The sequence below is a fragment of the Haplochromis burtoni genome, unplaced genomic scaffold (genome assembly GCF_018398535.1).
Source record: "Haplochromis burtoni strain Fernald_Lab_line unplaced genomic scaffold, NCSU_Asbu1 Contig_389, whole genome shotgun sequence".
Lineage (NCBI taxonomy): Eukaryota > Metazoa > Chordata > Actinopteri > Cichliformes > Cichlidae > Haplochromis > Haplochromis burtoni.
In genome coordinates, this window is record NW_024582750.1 from 300339 (window position 1) to 318629 (window position 18291).

Below are 18291 nucleotides of genomic sequence, written 5' to 3' on the forward strand. Positions count from 1 at the left end.
TCTGAGGATTTTTGTCTCAGTTTGCAGCTGTCCAGAGTGTTGGAGGTCCCGGCCTTTCTTGTTTTAAAAAGCAGAGCATGAATGTCTGCTGCTTGTACATAGAAGTTCAAACTGAAAAACACACCTCGGAACAAACTTGGACAAATCTCAGGCAAAAGCTGAAAATAAATCTCTAATCGTAATGACAATGATAAAGTTTGTTTTTTTCTAATATGAATTGTCCTGAGTTGTCCTGTTAAACTTTCATTTGGGAGCATCTCCAGAGGTAGAATGGGTCACCTGCTAATCCCCAGAACTGCAATCTGTGAAGTGTCCTTAGATGACATACTGAACCCCATATTGCCCCTGATGCGCTCATCAGTGTGTGCATGATAGCTAAAAAGTGCTTTAAGTGCTTAGAGTGGCGTGTGAATGGGTATCAGAGCATTATGTAAGTGTAAAAGTGCTGTGAGTGCTCAGTAAAAGTAGAAAGTATTACACTTCTCATTTAATGTGCTGTTTGTTTTCTGTTTTTCTAACTGTCACTGTCGTTATGCCTTCACTTAAAACACAAAAAAGTCATTCCTCGGTTAAAATACTAATAAGACATGAAACACTAAAAAATGAAAAGGCTTTGAAGTACTGAATGGTTTGTGTGCGTGTACTGTGCGTGTAGCAGCAGTGATTCTACAGGTGACGGTCGGTGCGTCGCTCTGGTCTAGCTCCATACACGGGCTCGTGCGCTCCGCGGCAGCCTCGCGGGGACTTCCTCTCCATATATGGCCCAGCTGGCCCGCGAGGCTCTACATGCATGCATGCGACGACCCTCGCGCGCGACCAAATATGGACGAAGGGCCAGTTGAATTCCTATCGAATACTCGGACATTCCAAACTACTGTCTGCTGACGAGGAAAAAAGCTCTCCGGGTGGTATGGAGCAGAAGGCGTATATAAGGACCGTGGTGGTCGTAGCCTGTCACCCCAACACCAGCTGGAGCAAGCAGCCAACAAGGTTCCCTCAGTGACAGCCTGAGACACGCAGAGGTAAGCGGCTTGGAGGAGAGAGGTTCCCTGGTGGAGAGAGGGTTAATAATTGTAGCAGTAGTTAGGTGGAGTTACTGTTAATGGAGACTGCCTTCTTGCTAGGTTAAGTGAATGAGACAGATGGAGAATAATCTGGATTTAATGGTTAAGTGAAGGGAGCTGGCAGTGAACCACAGTCTGCTTAAGCTCAGCTTTTGTTGCGACAGGTAGTTAATGGAAAGACTGGGTTGTGTTCAAATGCTGTTAGAGATTTGTAACACTTGTAACTTTAGCTCGGAATACAATGTGTATTTTAACATTTTATGATGAAAAGTGATAATAACAAATGCTGTAATAAAACTGACATGTCTATTCGTTTACTAATATTTATCATAATTAGTTACAAGTACGTTAGTTGACACTTATCAGCACATCAGTGCTTTTTGCTTTAGTTTCAGTGTTTACTAGTGAATAGAAAACACTGAATCCAGCAACAATACATATACTTTTTAAAGCAGCTTTTGAAGGATGATTCCTTTACAAGGGCACTATAATGCATATCAAGAAAAGACAAAACCAGATTTTGAAGTTTATGGGGAACATTTGAAGGCATCATTAAACTAATGGGGATTTAATAGCGTTTCTGTTTGCAGCTTAATGACTTTGTGTCCTGGCAGGTTGTGTAAATTGTTATGACACAATCTAAACACTGGAGGCCTGAGAGAGGAGACGAGGAGAAGTTATAGTTATTAGCATGTGATTATTAGTGAAACAGAACAGGGGAGTCAGTGGTAGTAAAGCACAGTGTCATACACTTTTTTGGTCATTTAGTTTATTGTAGTGTAATAATTTATGTTTATTATATAACGAAAGAAAGAAATCAAAACGTTATTACAATTAAAAAACTGCTTGGAAATAACATCAACCTAAAACTTTCAGATTAAAAACAGCAGGCTGTTAAGTTTTAGTCCAAATTAAAAAAGGCAACAAAACATACTCAACAAAGTGACACTAGTATTAGCGTTAAAATAATTTGTCTATTAAGAGAAAATTAAATGAATATCTAACATGCAACTGGTGTTTTGTTCAGTGTGTTAAGTGCTGCTGAGTAATCCTGCTGTACAGAAATTCATCACATTTGACTTTCCTCCTCCAGAATCCGCAGACATGTGTGACGACGATGAGACCACCGCCCTTGTGTGCGACAATGGCTCCGGCCTGGTGAAGGCTGGCTTTGCTGGAGATGATGCTCCCAGGGCTGTGTTCCCCTCTATTGTTGGTCGCCCCCGTCACCAGGTATGCAAGGGCAATAAATTTCACAAAAAAAGGAAACTCATTCTTGCTTTTCTTTTTCTTACGTGCCTTGCAGTGTATCTTAGACCTAGTTCTTTACAGAGTAATTGCTGTTTGAAACTCTTGGACTCATTATATTACAACAAATTAAATACAGACATCAATAAATATACATTTCAGACCTAACTTGCTTTCCTCCCCTCCTCAGGGTGTGATGGTCGGTATGGGTCAGAAGGACTCCTATGTGGGTGATGAGGCCCAGAGCAAGAGGGGCATCCTGACTCTGAAATATCCCATTGAGCACGGCATCATCACCAACTGGGACGACATGGAGAAGATCTGGCACCACACCTTCTACAACGAGCTGCGCGTAGCTCCTGAGGAACACCCCACCCTGCTGACTGAGGCCCCCCTGAACCCCAAAGCCAACAGGGAGAAGATGACCCAGATCATGTTTGAGACCTTCAATGTCCCTGCCATGTATGTGGCCATCCAGGCTGTGCTGTCCCTTTATGCTTCCGGCCGTACCACTGGTGAGTCTGAGCTTCACAGAAATACAAGTTTCCTTGTCTTCAAGACAGTATTTCTTTCTCATTTAAAAAAAAAACTTAAGGTCTATAATGTTTTGGAACAAAGCCACAGTTTTTTGTAGTTTTGCATCGCTACATCGCCACAGTGCATTGTAAATAAAACAATCAATATGTCATTGCAGTGCACACTTTTAGCTTTAATTCAAGAAGGTTTCCAAAGTTTGACATGAACACTGTTTATACACAGTGCCCACATTTTCAGAGGTTCAACATTAATGACACAAACTAACATTAATTTAAGTATAAAGACACTTTTTATTACCTAATATTGCAACAATTATCTACCTGAAGTCCAGAACCTACGGACATCACCAAATGTTGTGCTTCCTCCCTTGAGTTCCTCTGCTAGACCTTTACTGCAGATGCTTTCAGTTGCTCCCTGTTTGGGTTTCTCTGCATTCAGTTTTGTATTTTATAACAGAAAAGCCTGCTCTGTTGAAATCAGGTGACTGAGTTGGCCATTGAAGAATATCTAATTTCTTTAGCTTAAGTAACTGTTGGCTTGCTTTTGCAGCGTGTCTTGAGTCATTATCCATTTGCTCTGTGTCCGTCTGACCAGCATTTAGCTGAACATGAGCAGCGATTATAGCCCTGTAAACTCCATAATTTATTCTGCTTCTTCTATCAGCAGTCATATCATCAATAAACACTAGTGGCCCGGTTCCACTGGCAGCCATACATATCCATGCCACAACGCTGCCTCCACCATGCTTGGGATCATCATTAGTTTCCCTCCTATCATGCTGTCTCTATGACAGGTATATTTCAGTGGTATAATGGCTTTACTCACTTGTATGGGGATCATATTTAAAATTACATTAAAATTACACTGAAAAACTATAAAATACAAATTCAACACTTTGAAATAGCTTCCGATGTTATGAATTCTTCATTTGTGCCAAGGGAGCAGGCCTCAACTTGCCATGAAGCTGCTTGTCAGTCAAATTTCCTATTAAATCTGCATCTCTGAAAATTGGAGACTGTGTATAAAATGGCAGTAATACTTCAACAGTTCACAGAAAATCTTTGTAAAACCCCTTGAACTAAAGCTGCACTTCAGTCCCAAATGAATTGCAGAATGTTTGTCCCAAACATTGTGGAATGCACTGTATTGTTGAAACAAATAAATGATTACTACGCTGCTTTTTTTCATTTTGTTTAATGTAGTTTCGGGTTGATTTTTGGGACAAAAAAGATACTTAAAACTGACTTTTAAGCCTTCCAGTGAAAAAAACAAATGTGGACATTAGAAAGAAGCAGTGATTGTTAGCACTCTGCGCCTTTTCATGTGACTCATCACAGGTCAGGTAGAAACCTGTCAGCTTCTCCATAACTCTTCTGTTTCTGCTCTCAGGTATCGTGCTGGACTCTGGTGACGGTGTGACCCACAATGTACCCATCTATGAGGGTTACGCTCTGCCTCATGCCATCATGCGTCTGGATCTGGCTGGTCGGGATCTCACAGACTACCTTATGAAGATCCTGACTGAGCGCGGCTACTCCTTTGTCACAACTGGTAAAACAGCACAAAATAAAACCAAAATGGTTAAAACTCAGGACATTACGTCCTTTCGCTCACTTGGATAAAATTATTTTATTCATCTTTCATTTATTTATTATTCTACTCTGCAGCAGCTTGAATTATGACCTTTGCCCTCTGTTTGTAGCTGAACGTGAGATTGTGCGTGACATCAAGGAGAAACTTTGTTACGTTGCTCTGGACTTTGAGAATGAGATGGCAACCGCAGCCTCCTCCTCCTCTTTGGAGAAAAGCTATGAACTGCCTGACGGTCAGGTCATCACCATTGGCAATGAGCGTTTCCGCTGCCCCGAGACCCTCTTCCAGCCCTCCTTTATCGGTGCGTAGCATCAACACTATTCATCCGAGACAGTGTAACAACTTTCCTTTGAAAGATCACATTGTCATTTCATTGTGTTTAACCTGAACCTCTCTGCTGTACATCTACACAGGTATGGAGTCCGCTGGTATCCATGAGACAGCTTACAACAGTATTATGAAGTGCGACATTGACATTCGTAAGGACCTCTATGCCAACAACGTGCTGTCTGGCGGGACCACCATGTACCCTGGTATCGCTGACCGCATGCAGAAGGAGATCACAGCTCTGGCTCCCAGCACCATGAAGATTAAGGTACAAAAGCAACACTGACTGGCACAAGATCACTCACCTTGCATACTATGACAATGATATCTGAGGTGCTAGCAGGCAATAAAATTTGTCTCATTTTCTTCTACTTGTGCAGATCATTGCTCCCCCTGAGCGTAAATACTCAGTCTGGATCGGCGGCTCCATCCTGGCCTCTCTATCCACCTTCCAGCAGATGTGGATCAGCAAGCAGGAATACGATGAGGCCGGCCCCAGCATCGTCCACCGCAAGTGCTTCTAAACATGATGCGTCCAAAGCATCAGGTTCAGGATCCAGAGCAGTAAGATGCTGCTGTCCTAGAACTGTGAAACTTCATCCTCTCATAGAGAGACCTTTGACTTCCACCAGCGAGGATCATGTCACATCTAACCTGTACATAAGTTATTTATTTTTTCTTTTATGTATGTCCTGTTTCGAATGTAAATGAAGATTGGTGTGCATATATGAGTGTTGGCTTCGAGGTATGACACACACCAGCTCGGACCAACTACATTTAAAAAAATCAAAGAAACAAAAAGACCAAAAAAGAAACAACCCATCAAAGCAAATAAAAGCCAAAGATTTTTTCCAAGTGTGACTGTGTCGTCTGCTCATTCTGATTCAGAACATTTGTGGATGTTTGTTCATTTTATTTTACTGGTCTTTTGGATTTTTCCATTATATTCTGAACATTATGACTCTCACACAAGAGACTGCACACAAACTTTGTTTGAATAAAATCTGTAAACAATAATTTATTACCACATGTATCAACCCTAACCTAGTCTACAATTTACATACATGTATGCGGCAGCACACCAAAAAAAATAAAATAAATTTAAGTCATCCAGCTCCAAACACAGCAGTGAAACATCACTGATGGTAGTCTTTATGAGGTGTTTAAAGCCTTGAGACAAACACAGAGTTCAAGTTCAAGAGCTGAAATAAATCCAGTAGTTAACCAGGCTAAACAATACGCTGGCTTTCTTCTCACCCCAAAACAAAGAGAATAAACATTGTCTTGGATACTGAGTGACATATTGTAGTTTCTACAAGGTGGTAAAATAGAATTACATTCCCAAGTTCCTATTTGTAAAAGCGAAAACCCAAACATCACTGGTTAGGCTGTGGTCCTGGCCCTACAAGAGACCATTTGTAAATAACCTTTTATTTAATTTATTTAGGGGTTTGTTGTTGTTATTGTTTTCTCCTCATATCTTGACTGCTCTGATGGAGACAGAACACGCATGCGCGGTCTGGTGGAAGCGTCTTAATGTAAAATCACATTTCATTTCATATCAGTCTGGTACACTTCTGTTATACTTTAATCCAGACAGGGATAAATAATAGACGAGCTCCGGATGTCCAGGATATATATTTCAAAATAAAGCTTCCGACCATCTAAACTGAATGGTTTTTGCCTGAAATCAGCCTGAAAGCTATAATATGAGCAAAGTAGAAGATTTTATCTTGAATATCCTCTTGATTAATCACGTCCCTGGGATGTTTTAAAGCACTTGTTTGAAAACCAAAGCCGGAAGTTGTATGCGCTATTGCTGCTAGCTTTCTAACTGAGCTGGGCGTTCGGTGTCAGTAAGCAGAGCGATGCTCGCCTGCTGAGAGACGGGGTTTAAATCAAACGGAGTCCCCCTGGTACACACACTTGGTGAGTACATATATTCCTGACTTTAATGCCCAATCAGACTTTAGTCGTCAGCCTGAGCATTGAAATGACCCCGTGTTTACAAACGAAGCTGAACGCAGCGGGCAGGTGAGGAGAACGGCTGTGAACATGGCTGTAGCCTGCTTTCACTCGGTTTGGCATTTCAAACCTCAGGTGTACACACTTCATTGCGTTTATTAACTTCAAAATACGTCGGAGCTGCAACGTTTTGCTCTGCTGTGTGTTTACAGACTAAAATCTTTAAAAATGCTGTGAGCTGGGGCGTGACAGAGTGAAAGGCTTTGTAACAAGACAGTGTGTTTCAGTTACAGAAAAACACATCGGGAGATGTGCAGTAAGCAGACAGTGACAGCATAATATACACTGAACAGGTTTTGTCCTCAGATCGGATACAGGCTTAAAAAATCAAATACTGGCTTATTTTTACTATGAGTAACAACAAGTGTTAATGTATAGAAAGAAAAGGAAAGTGCATGTAGGCGTGTAGACTAAAATAGACTGGATGTTACTGGTCGTGTGGTGTGAGTGAGTAATGGCTGTAGTACAGCTAGTTGTAAAGCTGTAGTAAGCCTCAATCCTCCCTGCTCTCAGGGTAATCTGATGTGGAGGGAGGTGGGCGGGGCTTACAGGTAGACTACACCTGGCAGAGGTACGTCACCAGGTTTTGCAGGTGAATCTCGAAAAAAAACCAAACAGAAAATGTAAACATTTAATAGGTTTTATGTTATGTTACGTTATCGATATATTTTTACTGAATATGGCCAGAGCTTTAGATGAAATCAAGCGGTAAAGCGTTTCATATGTTATAAATGTTTTGTTTGCATATGATGCATTAAAAAGAAGTCCCAGGAAGAATGTCAGTTTTTGCATTCATGATTATTAAAGGCCAGTCAGATTTAGTGCTAATAACCTCTAATGGTTTTCCCTGATCTGTGGCTAACAGCAGCTGAAGACGTGGATGGGTGGATGATGGTATCATGGCTGTTTTGCAGTTTTTGACAGGAAAAAAATGCTTTGATGCATGAAAGACAATATTATTATTGTACGTTCATTTTGTTGGACTCAATTATTTTATGTGTTAATGCATTCAAGCCAAACTGCTGCCTGTCCTGAGTCCGTACCAGTCCCACAGGAGGCTCTCCGAGGTTCATTCCACCTGGGTTGAACTGAGCATCAAGTATCTGGTGCTGACTGTTTGGCATCTGAATGTATTACGTACATGGTATCACACATTGTATATCCATGTATAATGGCTGTTGTAAATTTAAGTCTCTTTGTCATTAAAGCAAATGTTTATAGTCGTCCCTCTGTCCTTCTGCTAATGGGCAGTATTCAGAAAACACAGTGACAGCTTTGTTAGTGTAGCAGCAGAAGAACAGACTGATCAAACCCTCTCAATGGAAATCTGAACCACAGTGAAATGCGACACTGTGTGTTGTGCTGGATGCAGCACAGGGTTAATATCCACCAGAGCTCTGAGCCGACGTGGAAAGTAAAAGAAAAAAATGGCAAATAGATAATTGGGATGCAGCTTTTAATTTACCTTTTAGTGAAGTGGATTAAAACATTATTATTCCATTAACAGTGGAATAATCCTTAAAGGTACTTTTTGTAATTGCCTTCTGCAAAATTCAACTCAATGTTTTTGGATGCTTGTTGGTGTTCCTACTGTCCACATGCTTGTAAATAAAAATGTGTTCAGGGTTACTTGCCTGGTAAACAGAGGTTCCCTTTACTCTAATCAGCCTCTTCTGCTACACATTTGATATTGTTTAGAAAGTACAGCCAAGCAAATAATGCACATTTGGGATATAAAGTTAGTGTTTTTGCATCTTTACAGTCTGTTGTTGGCTGCAGGGCTGCAATGATTCATCGAGTAATTCGAATAGTTTGCATAAATCTTTTGCTTTGATGCTTCGCTCAGTGCCTGGCTCTGTAGTGCACAGCTGTGTTAAACAATGTAAACGTGAGTGTTTTAATGTGGATCTTGAGTGTGTTTACACACTGTGAAGGGCAAAGAAGTGGAGTTCCTACTGAGACGCTGAGCTCAGGTGGAGTGAACGTGTTCCTAGCATCCAAAGCAGCAGCGCTGTTGCTGTGATCACCTTTAAAATCTTTACTGGGAAGAAAACTAGCTCCATCCACACATCGTACAGACACAGATGTCCAGAAGTCGTACTACAATACGCAGATGAACTGTTTACTTATAATTTAACCAGTCTGGTATGAGACTGGTATTACAAAGCCTGCTGAGGGCTGACGGCAGCCATCACATTTTACATGGAAGCATACCTGCAGCAAACACGGGTGAGTCTAAAGAGGGGTAAATACAGTCGATGGTTTAAAACGAGTTATTTTGCAATCATGTTTTTTGTATCGAGCCTTAAAAGTTTCATGGACTTGATCTCTCAATCAAGATAAAGCCTCCCACTCTCAACAGCAGTTCTCATTCCACTTCATCTTCACCCAGGTTTTGTTCTGTTTACCATTCAGTCACCACTAGCCATCTGCGGTGGCTGTAGCTCAGGAGGTGGAGCAGATCATCTACTAATCGCCAGGTTGGTGGTTTGATCCCTGGCTGCTCCGGTCGGCATTCCAAATATCCTTTGGGAAGATACTAACCCCAAGTTAATCTCCGATACATCCATCGGAGTATGAATGTGTGAATGTTAGAAAGCACTTTCAGCATAGAAGTGCTTCTATGAAGTGAATGAGGTATGTTATATAAAGCTCTATAAAAACTGGTCCACCTAGAAACTAGCAGGACTTTGTAGAGCAGCCCAGATATTTCTGTATGTTCCCCCGGAAAGGAACTTTCCCGACAGGATGTCTGTTTGAGGGGAGAGAAAAAACTCAGTGTAGCTGCTTCTGAAAACTGGGGCATGGATCTTGATGCTCATTGGTTAAATTCTTGTCAGTAACTGTTTCTTTGAAAGTGCAGCCACGTAGAAGAACAACAAACAGCAGACTGTTAACATTAGTAAGAACACTGCAAAAGTTAAAGAATGCTTTGCAGTTGCTTTTTATTTTTTTTTGTAGTGTGAAAAATCATCATTTATTATGCTTTAAATAATTTTATGACATATTTATTCAGGAGTGACCAGGATTCATGATCTCTTTTTTGTTTTTTCTTTCTCATCTTCTTCATCTGCCTCCTCCACCACTAATCTCTCCTTGTCATCTCTCTCCATCCCTTCCTCTTCCTCCTTCAGCAGTTTGATTTCATTCTCACGTCGCAGGAGTTTATTTGCTCAGTGTGAGTCTGCCCACGTTAGGTCCACTTGAAACAAAGTTTCACTAACAGCCCGTGAATAGTGGTGAACAGGAGCTAACAGCAGTGCTTATTGACAGAAAATCACAGCTCACCTCAGTGTCACTGACGTCGACTCGCTGACAGTGTAAGGGATAATATTCAGGCCGAGTCAATATCAAAATGTAATAAAAATCAGGTAAATACCAAAATTTTGTAGGGCTTCAGCTCTCGTCCAGTATAATGTGAGAGGTTGTTGATAAGATGATGATATAAATCGCATGAATGTCAGGGTTACACTTCACAGCATCAGTAAACAAGTAAAGGGAAAGTGTTTTACTTCCTCTGATAGAGAATATACCCTGTTTGTTTACTCGTGGTTGCCATAGTTAACTGCATCTTCATAATGTTTAGTGGATTTTTAGGATTCTTAACAACAACAACAAATGCTGAATATGAAGCTGCCAGGCAGGAAAAGAGGAAAACCAAAGAAAAGATTCATAGACGTAGCGAAGGACATGCAGAGGATTAGTGTGAAAGCAGAGGAGGCTACTGATAGGAAGAGACTCTCAGTGGTGACTTCTAATGGGAGCAACAAGAAGAAGACGACCAAAGAAAAGATTGCAAATTTGTTTCAAACTGAATTTTGTCTCCTTGCAGTGATTGGCACCAGGCAATAACAAGAACCATGGTGACCAAGAAAGTGAGGACAGAATATATGAAGAAGTTCAGGGACCCCAAATGGGAGACGTTTTCTAAATGCTATGAGGACTCTGTGAAGTACCGCCTGACTCGCCGGGTGATAGAACACTCCCACAAGCCCTGGTTCTGGGAGGGCTGGGACAGCGGCTCTGACTCCAGCGGCTGGTCAACACCAAGGCTGACCAGGAACAAAGTGGTTCCTCTGTCTCTCCCGCTGCCGCCCACATCCTTGGAGGTCAAGCAGAGGTTGTTGGAGTCAAAGACCAGTCCTGTGCAAAAGCCAGCGTGCGAGGATGGAGAGACTGACGTGGGGGACCGGGACGCTGCGGTTGTAGATGCGGCACAAACCACAGGTAAGAGAACGGGTCACCAAGCAGAAGTTCTAAACATATGCTTGATTAAGTTTCTTAAATGTGATTAGGCGCCGCTTCTCTCCCTGGTAAATGTTTTAAACATATCGTAGAAATTTCTGCTTTGGACAAGACATCAATTTGGTTTCCGAGACTTTGTGTCATAGCAAGGGTACATTTTCCAGAGAATTGCAGTTTCTGATTAATATTCTTTCAATTAACTAACCAAATAAACTAGAAGTAGCTCTGATAATAACCATGTCAATCATGAGGTGGCAAAAACTGCAGTTCCAGAAGTGGCCACTTGAGGCTGGCTCCAAAAGTGAGTTAGTGTCTATCCGGTTGTTCAGTTTGACGTCACTAGCCGTGTCTGGGTCTAAACTCGCTGCAGGTCCATATATCAAACGATCACTATGGCATTACTGAGAGTTGAAAACTGTCTAAAGTCTTTCATCTTTAATAAAATGATCAGCGTTCTGCTCTACCAGGTGTAACAATTGAGTTTAACATCCAGGCATCCATGAAAACGGAATTTATGACATTTAACGGAGTTAGAAGTTAGCAGGGAGTTAGCTCGCTAGCTTCTATCTAAATACAATATAGCATGTCCTGACTGCGGGGTTTTGGAAACAAATTAAAACGTACAGCTCTGCTATCACTTCCAGCATAAATGAAGACAGAAAACTAAACAGCAGTGACGTTTGTAGGGTTACTGAAGTTGGGCTAGCTGGTATATAATGATGTGCTACGTGACCGCTAGCGACACAGCTATGTTAGCATAATATAAACAAGCTAACTTTTTTTCCACTCGATAAAAGTTAACGTGAGTGTTCTCGGTGGTCAGGAACAAATGTAATCGCATGGCAGGATGCTGTAAAAGGACCAAACTTCAGCCAGGAGAACAACTGAGATAATCCATCCACAATACGAGGTTAGTCATTCATATACTGCTGCATGGGCTGGGCTGTAGTTACATCCTAAGGTTTTAAAAACTGAGCTTAAATAAATGATTAGCGGTAATAAAAGCCGAGGGAGGTCAACAGTGATCACTGACTGTTTTAGGAGCTTTTTGAGATCAAATAGAAGAAAATACATAACATTAAACATGTTAACAACACAAAAGCCATATTAAACGCAGACTACTTTAGGCCCGGAAGTAGGATTCGTCGCGTCATCACTGAACAACCGGATAGCTTCGGAGTTGACGTCACGCCGCAATGCATTGTGGGAGCGCAGCTCCATTTTCGGGGTCTACGATCCAAACAAATACACTGTATTGGAACGGCGACTACGACAAGAGTTAAAATGTTAAAACTTCACAGCTCTCAAATGATTTTTTACTCCATGGTCCATTGATCAGTTTTTTTCAACTATACAGTAGGGAAACTTTTTTTAGATAGATCATTCTTTTGAACAATGGCTGAAATGTAGGCGTGGCCATTTGACCTTGCCATGGAAGTTTCAGTTACATGTCTTGCCTCTGCATCATAACTGTACAAGTTAGGCTCAGTTTCCTAGTCAAGCCTTCTAGCATTAACACATAACAGCATTCCCAGTCTCTCATACGAACATGGTCTCTGCTCAAAATAAGAAATCCAAACCCATCAGGTGGCCTCGCCCACGTCCCTCTCAGGTACTGCTGTACCACGAGGGCTCGACATTTTTTGATCCTCGGCTGTTCTTTGTGTTAGCTTGTCAGCAAGCAGCATGATGCTTATGGTGCACATTAGACCTGCTAAACATGAGCTGCTTAGCTTCGTTGTTGCAAGGATGTTGACATGTGGGTCAAAGCCCTGCTCAGTGCAGCCTCACAGAGCTAACCTTGTTTTACTCTTCTGACAGTTTAGTCAAAAATAATTGTTTAAGTCAGTCATCAGGTGAATAAACTTAAGTTGTAGTCCTGGTTAATGATACTACATTAACTCAAATGCAGTGTATTTTGTCCTGAAATGCACAAAACTAACTGTAGGAGCAGAAAGTGACCATGTTTGCGTTTGTGCTTCAATTTCACCTTTTCTTTTTTAGTCTTCAGAAACAGTTTGTAAAGATCTAACAGATGGTGTTTTTTGTGAACCCTTTGTAAGCGTCACTCTGACAGTACGAGGCACAGAGGCTGGTTTACCTCAGGAGACAGCAGTGCTATAAACGTTTGGACTGAAAGTTCAGCAGTCAGATGGGACTGTTGTTGCTGAGACACTGAGCTTAAAGATAAAGGATCCATTGTGTGCCTTTGACATTTGTGATGTCTGCATTTCAGACAGGAGAGTGCCAGGAAGCCTGCTTATCTCTGAATTTCACAGTCACAAATCATTTCATATAGCTTGAGACACAGCAGCGCTCTGCAGGGTCACTGTGGAGCCATCCAGCTCCATCGAGTGGTTGATTGGTGTTTGGCTTAGTTAGTTAATCTGTTTGTTCAGTCAGCAGAGCTCAGTGGATTTTTAAACGATTGTTTCCTGTGTTCTTGTGAAGCAGCAGTTGTAGAAAATGGCGTGAATGAGGCCGGTGGCAGTTCTGAGGCGGTGGCTCCAACAAACAGCGCACCCTCAGACGACACACCCACAGACAACGGGCCAGCCGACTCGGCGTCTTCTGATGCAGAGCCAGTAAAGCCAGTATCCCGACGGCAACGCCGCCGCCACACGCCACGCTCTGAGCAGCCGCACCGAGACAGTTCCCAGGATGACAAACCAGCCGTGATCCGTAAACCGCCGAGAGCAAAGAGCACGCCGGTGATCAGCACCAAGGAGAAGGAGAACCAGAGACCGTCCAGCCGGCTGGACTGGAGGGAGAGACAGGTGGAGGTCAAGAGGACAACCAATGATGTGAGCGCTGATCTGTTGGGATACTGCAGCACTTTTAGAGCCTTTAAAGCTCAGGGCTCATGGCAACAACAAATATACTTTACTCTTATGACCACTAGCAACTTTTCAGAATTACAATCAATAATTTGACTGTTTTTAAGTTATACGTTCAGATTTTAAACATCATTAAATCTCAAGAGACAGACTTGCTAACTAGAAAAAAACACGGAGCACATTTTTTCTTTCTCTGCCCGTCCTTGGTAGTGCAGGGGTCCTGCAGCTCGACCTCATTCACAGGACAGCAGAGAAGTGAAACCGTGTCACCGAACACGCAGCAAACATGAATAATAAAACACCGCTGTAGCTTTGGGAAATGACTCCTCTCTCTGGTTTCTCCTCACAGAGTCACACTTCTGATGCCTGCGTTCAGACCCGCAGGGAGTCTGACAAGCGGAGCTCCAGGCTGGACCGCCGGCGGGCTCGATCGGCTGACCTGGAGAAGATAAGACGCTCGCAGCTGATGGTGGTGGACGACCGCTGGATGACAGAGTACATGCGCTGTTTCTCCGCCCGTCTTAGGTAGAGATGGGATCCACCTAGAATCCCTAAATACCAAGTTTCCTTACGTGCAAATATCAGGAGGAAATCATTTCTCATTTTAATTAACAATCCAGACAGAGAACCGTGTTGCCACAAGACAACACCGCTCGCTGCGTTGTCTCCTTAGTTGACAAAGAAATAAGAAATCAAGTGAAGAAGTGGGACGAGCTACTGATTTAGATCCAGTTGATAAAGTTCTAAATAGTTTCTGAACATCAAGTTTACAGTTTTATCTTTCTGTACATGGGTCGTTACAAAAAGTACCTTTAAACATTTTATAATAAAGATCAGAGATTCGATTCTTTTAACAGATTTGGGACTATTTTACGTATATCTTTGGGATTTCAGTAATGAAATGACACGAAACAAATCGAATTAACTTAAAATTCATTTAATTCCCTTCTCTCTGGGATCTTAGATAACTTCTCTCAGTTACTGGGTGAATTAGCGCTTGAGCCAGGAGGGTGTCACTCCTCTTATGAGAAAGGGACAGTGTTACACGAGTGTGTCTGATCATTGAGCAGCAGAGTTATCAGCTAGACTGCAGCGTCCTCTGGAAGATGTTTGATGTAAGATGTGCCCTTACATCAGTGTTTATCTGCATTCACGACCTTGCTGCTTTGGCTTCCTGATGGAGACAAAAAGCTGTTAAAAGCAGCTGCAGCAGAGGACGGACAGCTCGCAGCTGTGTATGGCGCCCCCAAGTGGTCAGAAGCTGCAGCTTTAAGCGCTAAAATGCTCCAACGCTCTTTTTTTAATTCAAAATATTTTTATTGAGTTTTTGTGGATATAGTTTACAAAGAAAACAAAGAAGGTGGAAAACAAACTGTTTACAATGAATACAAAACAGACATGTTGGAACATTGTTTTCCTCTCTTACTATTTACCAAACAAGCAACAAGAAAAAACAACAACCCCCCAACAAAATAACAAAAGCCAACAAAAGGGATTATGGTATTATCCGGCCCTTTCCATAAGAACCACACAGAACTTAGCTACACCATCACTGAGCTTCTCGTTCCCGTTAAGACATCCGACCACTCTGGAGAAGCAAATCCGTTAGTCAGCTGGAACATCCTTAAGTTGAAGTTTAGAGAAGTTTTCCAGAAAGACACCCCAAATTTGATCAAATGTGCCCTTTTGGTTCTGGGTGGAGCAGTGGATCTTTTCCAGACTGAGACACGACATGAGATCAGCACACACGTGGGAGGGCGGGGCAGCAGCCTGCGCTTTGCTCTGGGAATATACTTATCATCCTCTCCCGCTTTACCACAGAGAGCAAGTAGGGGTTGAGAGCTAGTTTCAGGCCGGCAGCCTTGTTCAAAGTGCAGAAAACCTCCCAAAAGTTTGCCAGGGCAGGTCCACCAATGCTCTTTGTAGTTAATTTCATCTATGCAATAGGTGTACAGAACATTTATTATGACGTGTGATGGTATGGTATAGCCTTTCCCACGTCTTCACTTGATGCCACATTACACGGGATTATTTATGACGAGCTAACGAGACAACAGGAACAGTGTTGTTTTGCTCCAGCATCCTGTCAGAGCGAATCGCTGCTGTCGAGAGAGAAAGAAAAATACTGTCCTCAAATTTCAGACTAAGGACCATTCATGCGAAACTTATTAACCATCACCTTTTGTTGTTGTTTTCCCTACGACAGTAACGATTGGCTCTGCAGGAACTGTTCAGATTTCTGTTTCTGAACACTTTCAGATGAAATTGGCTGAACTGTGTTTCCCTGCTGTTGTTTTTTGTATGAGAATGAACAATAAAATGACTCTTTCTTAGATTTTCTATACATGTATCTACAAAAAAACACACCCACGTCACTTTTGAATGTATTTAGTTTCTGCTCTGCTTTCATTTAGAGCTCGTTTTCAACACACATTCTGTTTTCAGTTCTCTCTCATGAAGCCAGCTGTGTGTTTACGCCTCAGAGAGTTTGATCGCAGAAAGGCCCAAACTGGAACTTTTGATATCTGTGTATTTTGGATATGAGGACTCGAGCTTAGATTAAAAGAAGTTAGAAACACATGATATGTCAAATAAAGCTCAAATCTAAGGTATTTTTACAGAAAAGGTTAGTTTATTAAATTGTAATCATTGTAATTATTTAGATCAGGTAACTGTTAAGCATACAGTATATTTATTGCAGAGTGTAGTTGGTGTGTTTTCACCTGGGGCAGCTTCTTTTTTTAAAATCGATTTTTAATCAGAAATAACCTGAGTGTAGTGAATACTCCACAGGAAAAAAGCTTTTAGGGTAATTACGCAAAACTAGATGCTTCTAAAACTTTTACGTGAAATGAGGAGCAGCCATCATCGCTGTACTGCTGTCACTCCTATTTGTTTAAAGACAGCCAGAACGTATCAGAATTCCTGAGTTTGTGGCGTCTGTTATTTGTTGATTTTAAGTCAAGATTGTAAATACACTGTGAGGTCATGGCTGCGTCTCATGACTCAAACTGAGGGCTAATCGTCATTATGTACCAAGTTTACAGCTTTGCACTCAAAGAACGTTTGTCGTTTTCACACCAACCGAACCTCTTCACTCTGAATGTTCACAGCCCTTCGTGTTTGTCCTGACACCACAGGAACTTTTCTAACACGTCCAACTTTAAAAACCAGTGTTTGTGCTGTAGGTGGCGACGGAGATGTGCACACACTTTACTGAAGTAAAAGCACTAATGGTTAAAAAAAAGACTCAGTCGTGACTAAATGTTTTGTTGTGTAAGAGTAGCAAGTATGGTTTCGCAATTAATATGTTTGCCTATTGACTAACTCTGTTAGAGCTGTGAGTGTACGAGTGCTCAGGGTTCAGAAAGTTGTAACGCTTCATCCATGTGCTCAAAACATGTTTTATCTAAAGTGCACGAGCGTTTGTTTCTGCGTTGCTTCAACCTGAATGTGTTCTCATTGTCGGTCAGCGTGAACAGTCAACATCGTTTTCAGCGTCACTGACAACAGCAGCTGTCAAATATAACAGGAGGCATAATGTGATGTTGTTCTAACTGAGGGCCCTCAAACCGAGTGCAAACACAGCTGTTAAAGACCTCGGAGTGAGAGTGGGTAACCGTACCTGTAGAGCTGCTGTGGATGCAAAGGTCACGCTTTGGTTATTTATCTTCATAACGCATTTTAAACGTATGAATGTCGAGACAATCACTAGAAATGATTTGAGGTGATTTGAAAGTGGAAAAAACGAAATATGTAACACTTAAGATGAGCTGTTGAGCAGAGCGGGCGTAGGTGGAGAAAATGTTGCTTTGTCTGGTTTACCAGCAACAGATGAGAAGGAATGTGCATCACGTGTCTGAGTATTTAATGCTGTCGACATATTTCGCCCACTGTATTTGTACTTAAAAACATGCACCGGCTATATTTTCATCACTTTAATGCATTGCTGTGAATAAATTATTTGAACAAAACCTGATTTGAAGAGTTGATCTTTGAGCCTTCGTGCTTTGTTAACCATGTCTTGTAATTTCACCTGCATTTCTCCAGGTCGCACGGCTGAAAACGCTGCTTATCTTTGATTTCACTTGTTTTACAACTTAATATTCGCCGAGTAAAATTACACAGATATCTTTTAAGCATCGGTGTTTCAGGGGCTCCACAGCTTTGAGCTTTATTCTGCTGATTGGTGGACAAAGATGTAAAGTCTCAGTGAAAACTAACAGCATCGTTAAGGAAATCTGTGCAGACAGAATCAGAATCCTGTTCTTCATGTTTACGCTGAAGTATATGCAATATTCCACGATATAAATGGAAGTATGAAATCAATAAAATCTTGTTCTGCAGATTCTACACATCACATTATTTAACTTCTTACACCCGAGCTGAGTAACTTTACCTAAAACCTTTCAAAG

The 18291-nt window shown here is 41.7% G+C and overlaps 2 protein-coding genes across 3 annotated transcripts; both read left to right on the forward strand.

The window, feature by feature from the left end:
* The first annotated feature begins 888 nt into the window (after nt 1–888).
* On the forward strand, nt 889–5624 carry acta1a (actin alpha 1, skeletal muscle a). Its single transcript, XM_005944026.3, has 7 exons — nt 889–1022; nt 2158–2297; nt 2503–2827; nt 4239–4400; nt 4552–4743; nt 4856–5037; nt 5150–5624. The coding sequence occupies exons 2-7, from the start codon at nt 2169–2171 to the stop codon at nt 5291–5293; spliced, it is 1134 nt and encodes a 377-aa protein (XP_005944088.1). The 5' UTR covers nt 889–1022; nt 2158–2168; the 3' UTR covers nt 5294–5624.
* A 184-nt stretch (nt 5625–5808) lies between these two features.
* ccsapa (centriole, cilia and spindle-associated protein a) lies at nt 5809–15833 on the forward strand. 2 transcript variants are annotated; one of them, XM_005944027.2, is made up of 4 exons: nt 5809–6698; nt 10627–11021; nt 13491–13843; nt 14226–15833. In XM_005944027.2, the coding sequence occupies exons 2-4, from the start codon at nt 10655–10657 to the stop codon at nt 14403–14405; spliced, it is 900 nt and encodes a 299-aa protein (XP_005944089.1). In that variant the 5' UTR covers nt 5809–6698; nt 10627–10654; the 3' UTR covers nt 14406–15833. The 2 variants fall into 2 exon arrangements, with proteins under 2 accessions (XP_005944089.1, XP_005944090.1); XM_005944028.2 differs by having other exon boundaries at nt 13494–13843.
* The last annotated feature ends 2458 nt before the right edge of the window (nt 15834–18291 follow it).

Coding starts and splice junctions, on each gene's coding strand:
- acta1a (XM_005944026.3), top strand. CDS start 2,169: ATGTGTGACGACGATGAGACCACCGCCCTTGTGTGCGACAATGGCTCC. Junction 4,401..4,551: donor CTACTCCTTTGTCACAACTG/GTAAAACAGCAC, acceptor CTCTGTTTGTAG/CTGAACGTGAGATTGTGCGT. Junction 4,744..4,855: donor CTTCCAGCCCTCCTTTATCG/GTGCGTAGCATC, acceptor ACATCTACACAG/GTATGGAGTCCGCTGGTATC.
- ccsapa (XM_005944027.2), top strand. CDS start 10,655: ATGGTGACCAAGAAAGTGAGGACAGAATATATGAAGAAGTTCAGGGAC. Junction 11,022..13,490: donor AGATGCGGCACAAACCACAG/GTAAGAGAACGG, acceptor GTTCTTGTGAAG/CAGCAGTTGTAGAAAATGGC. Junction 13,844..14,225: donor TCAAGAGGACAACCAATGAT/GTGAGCGCTGAT, acceptor TTCTCCTCACAG/AGTCACACTTCTGATGCCTG.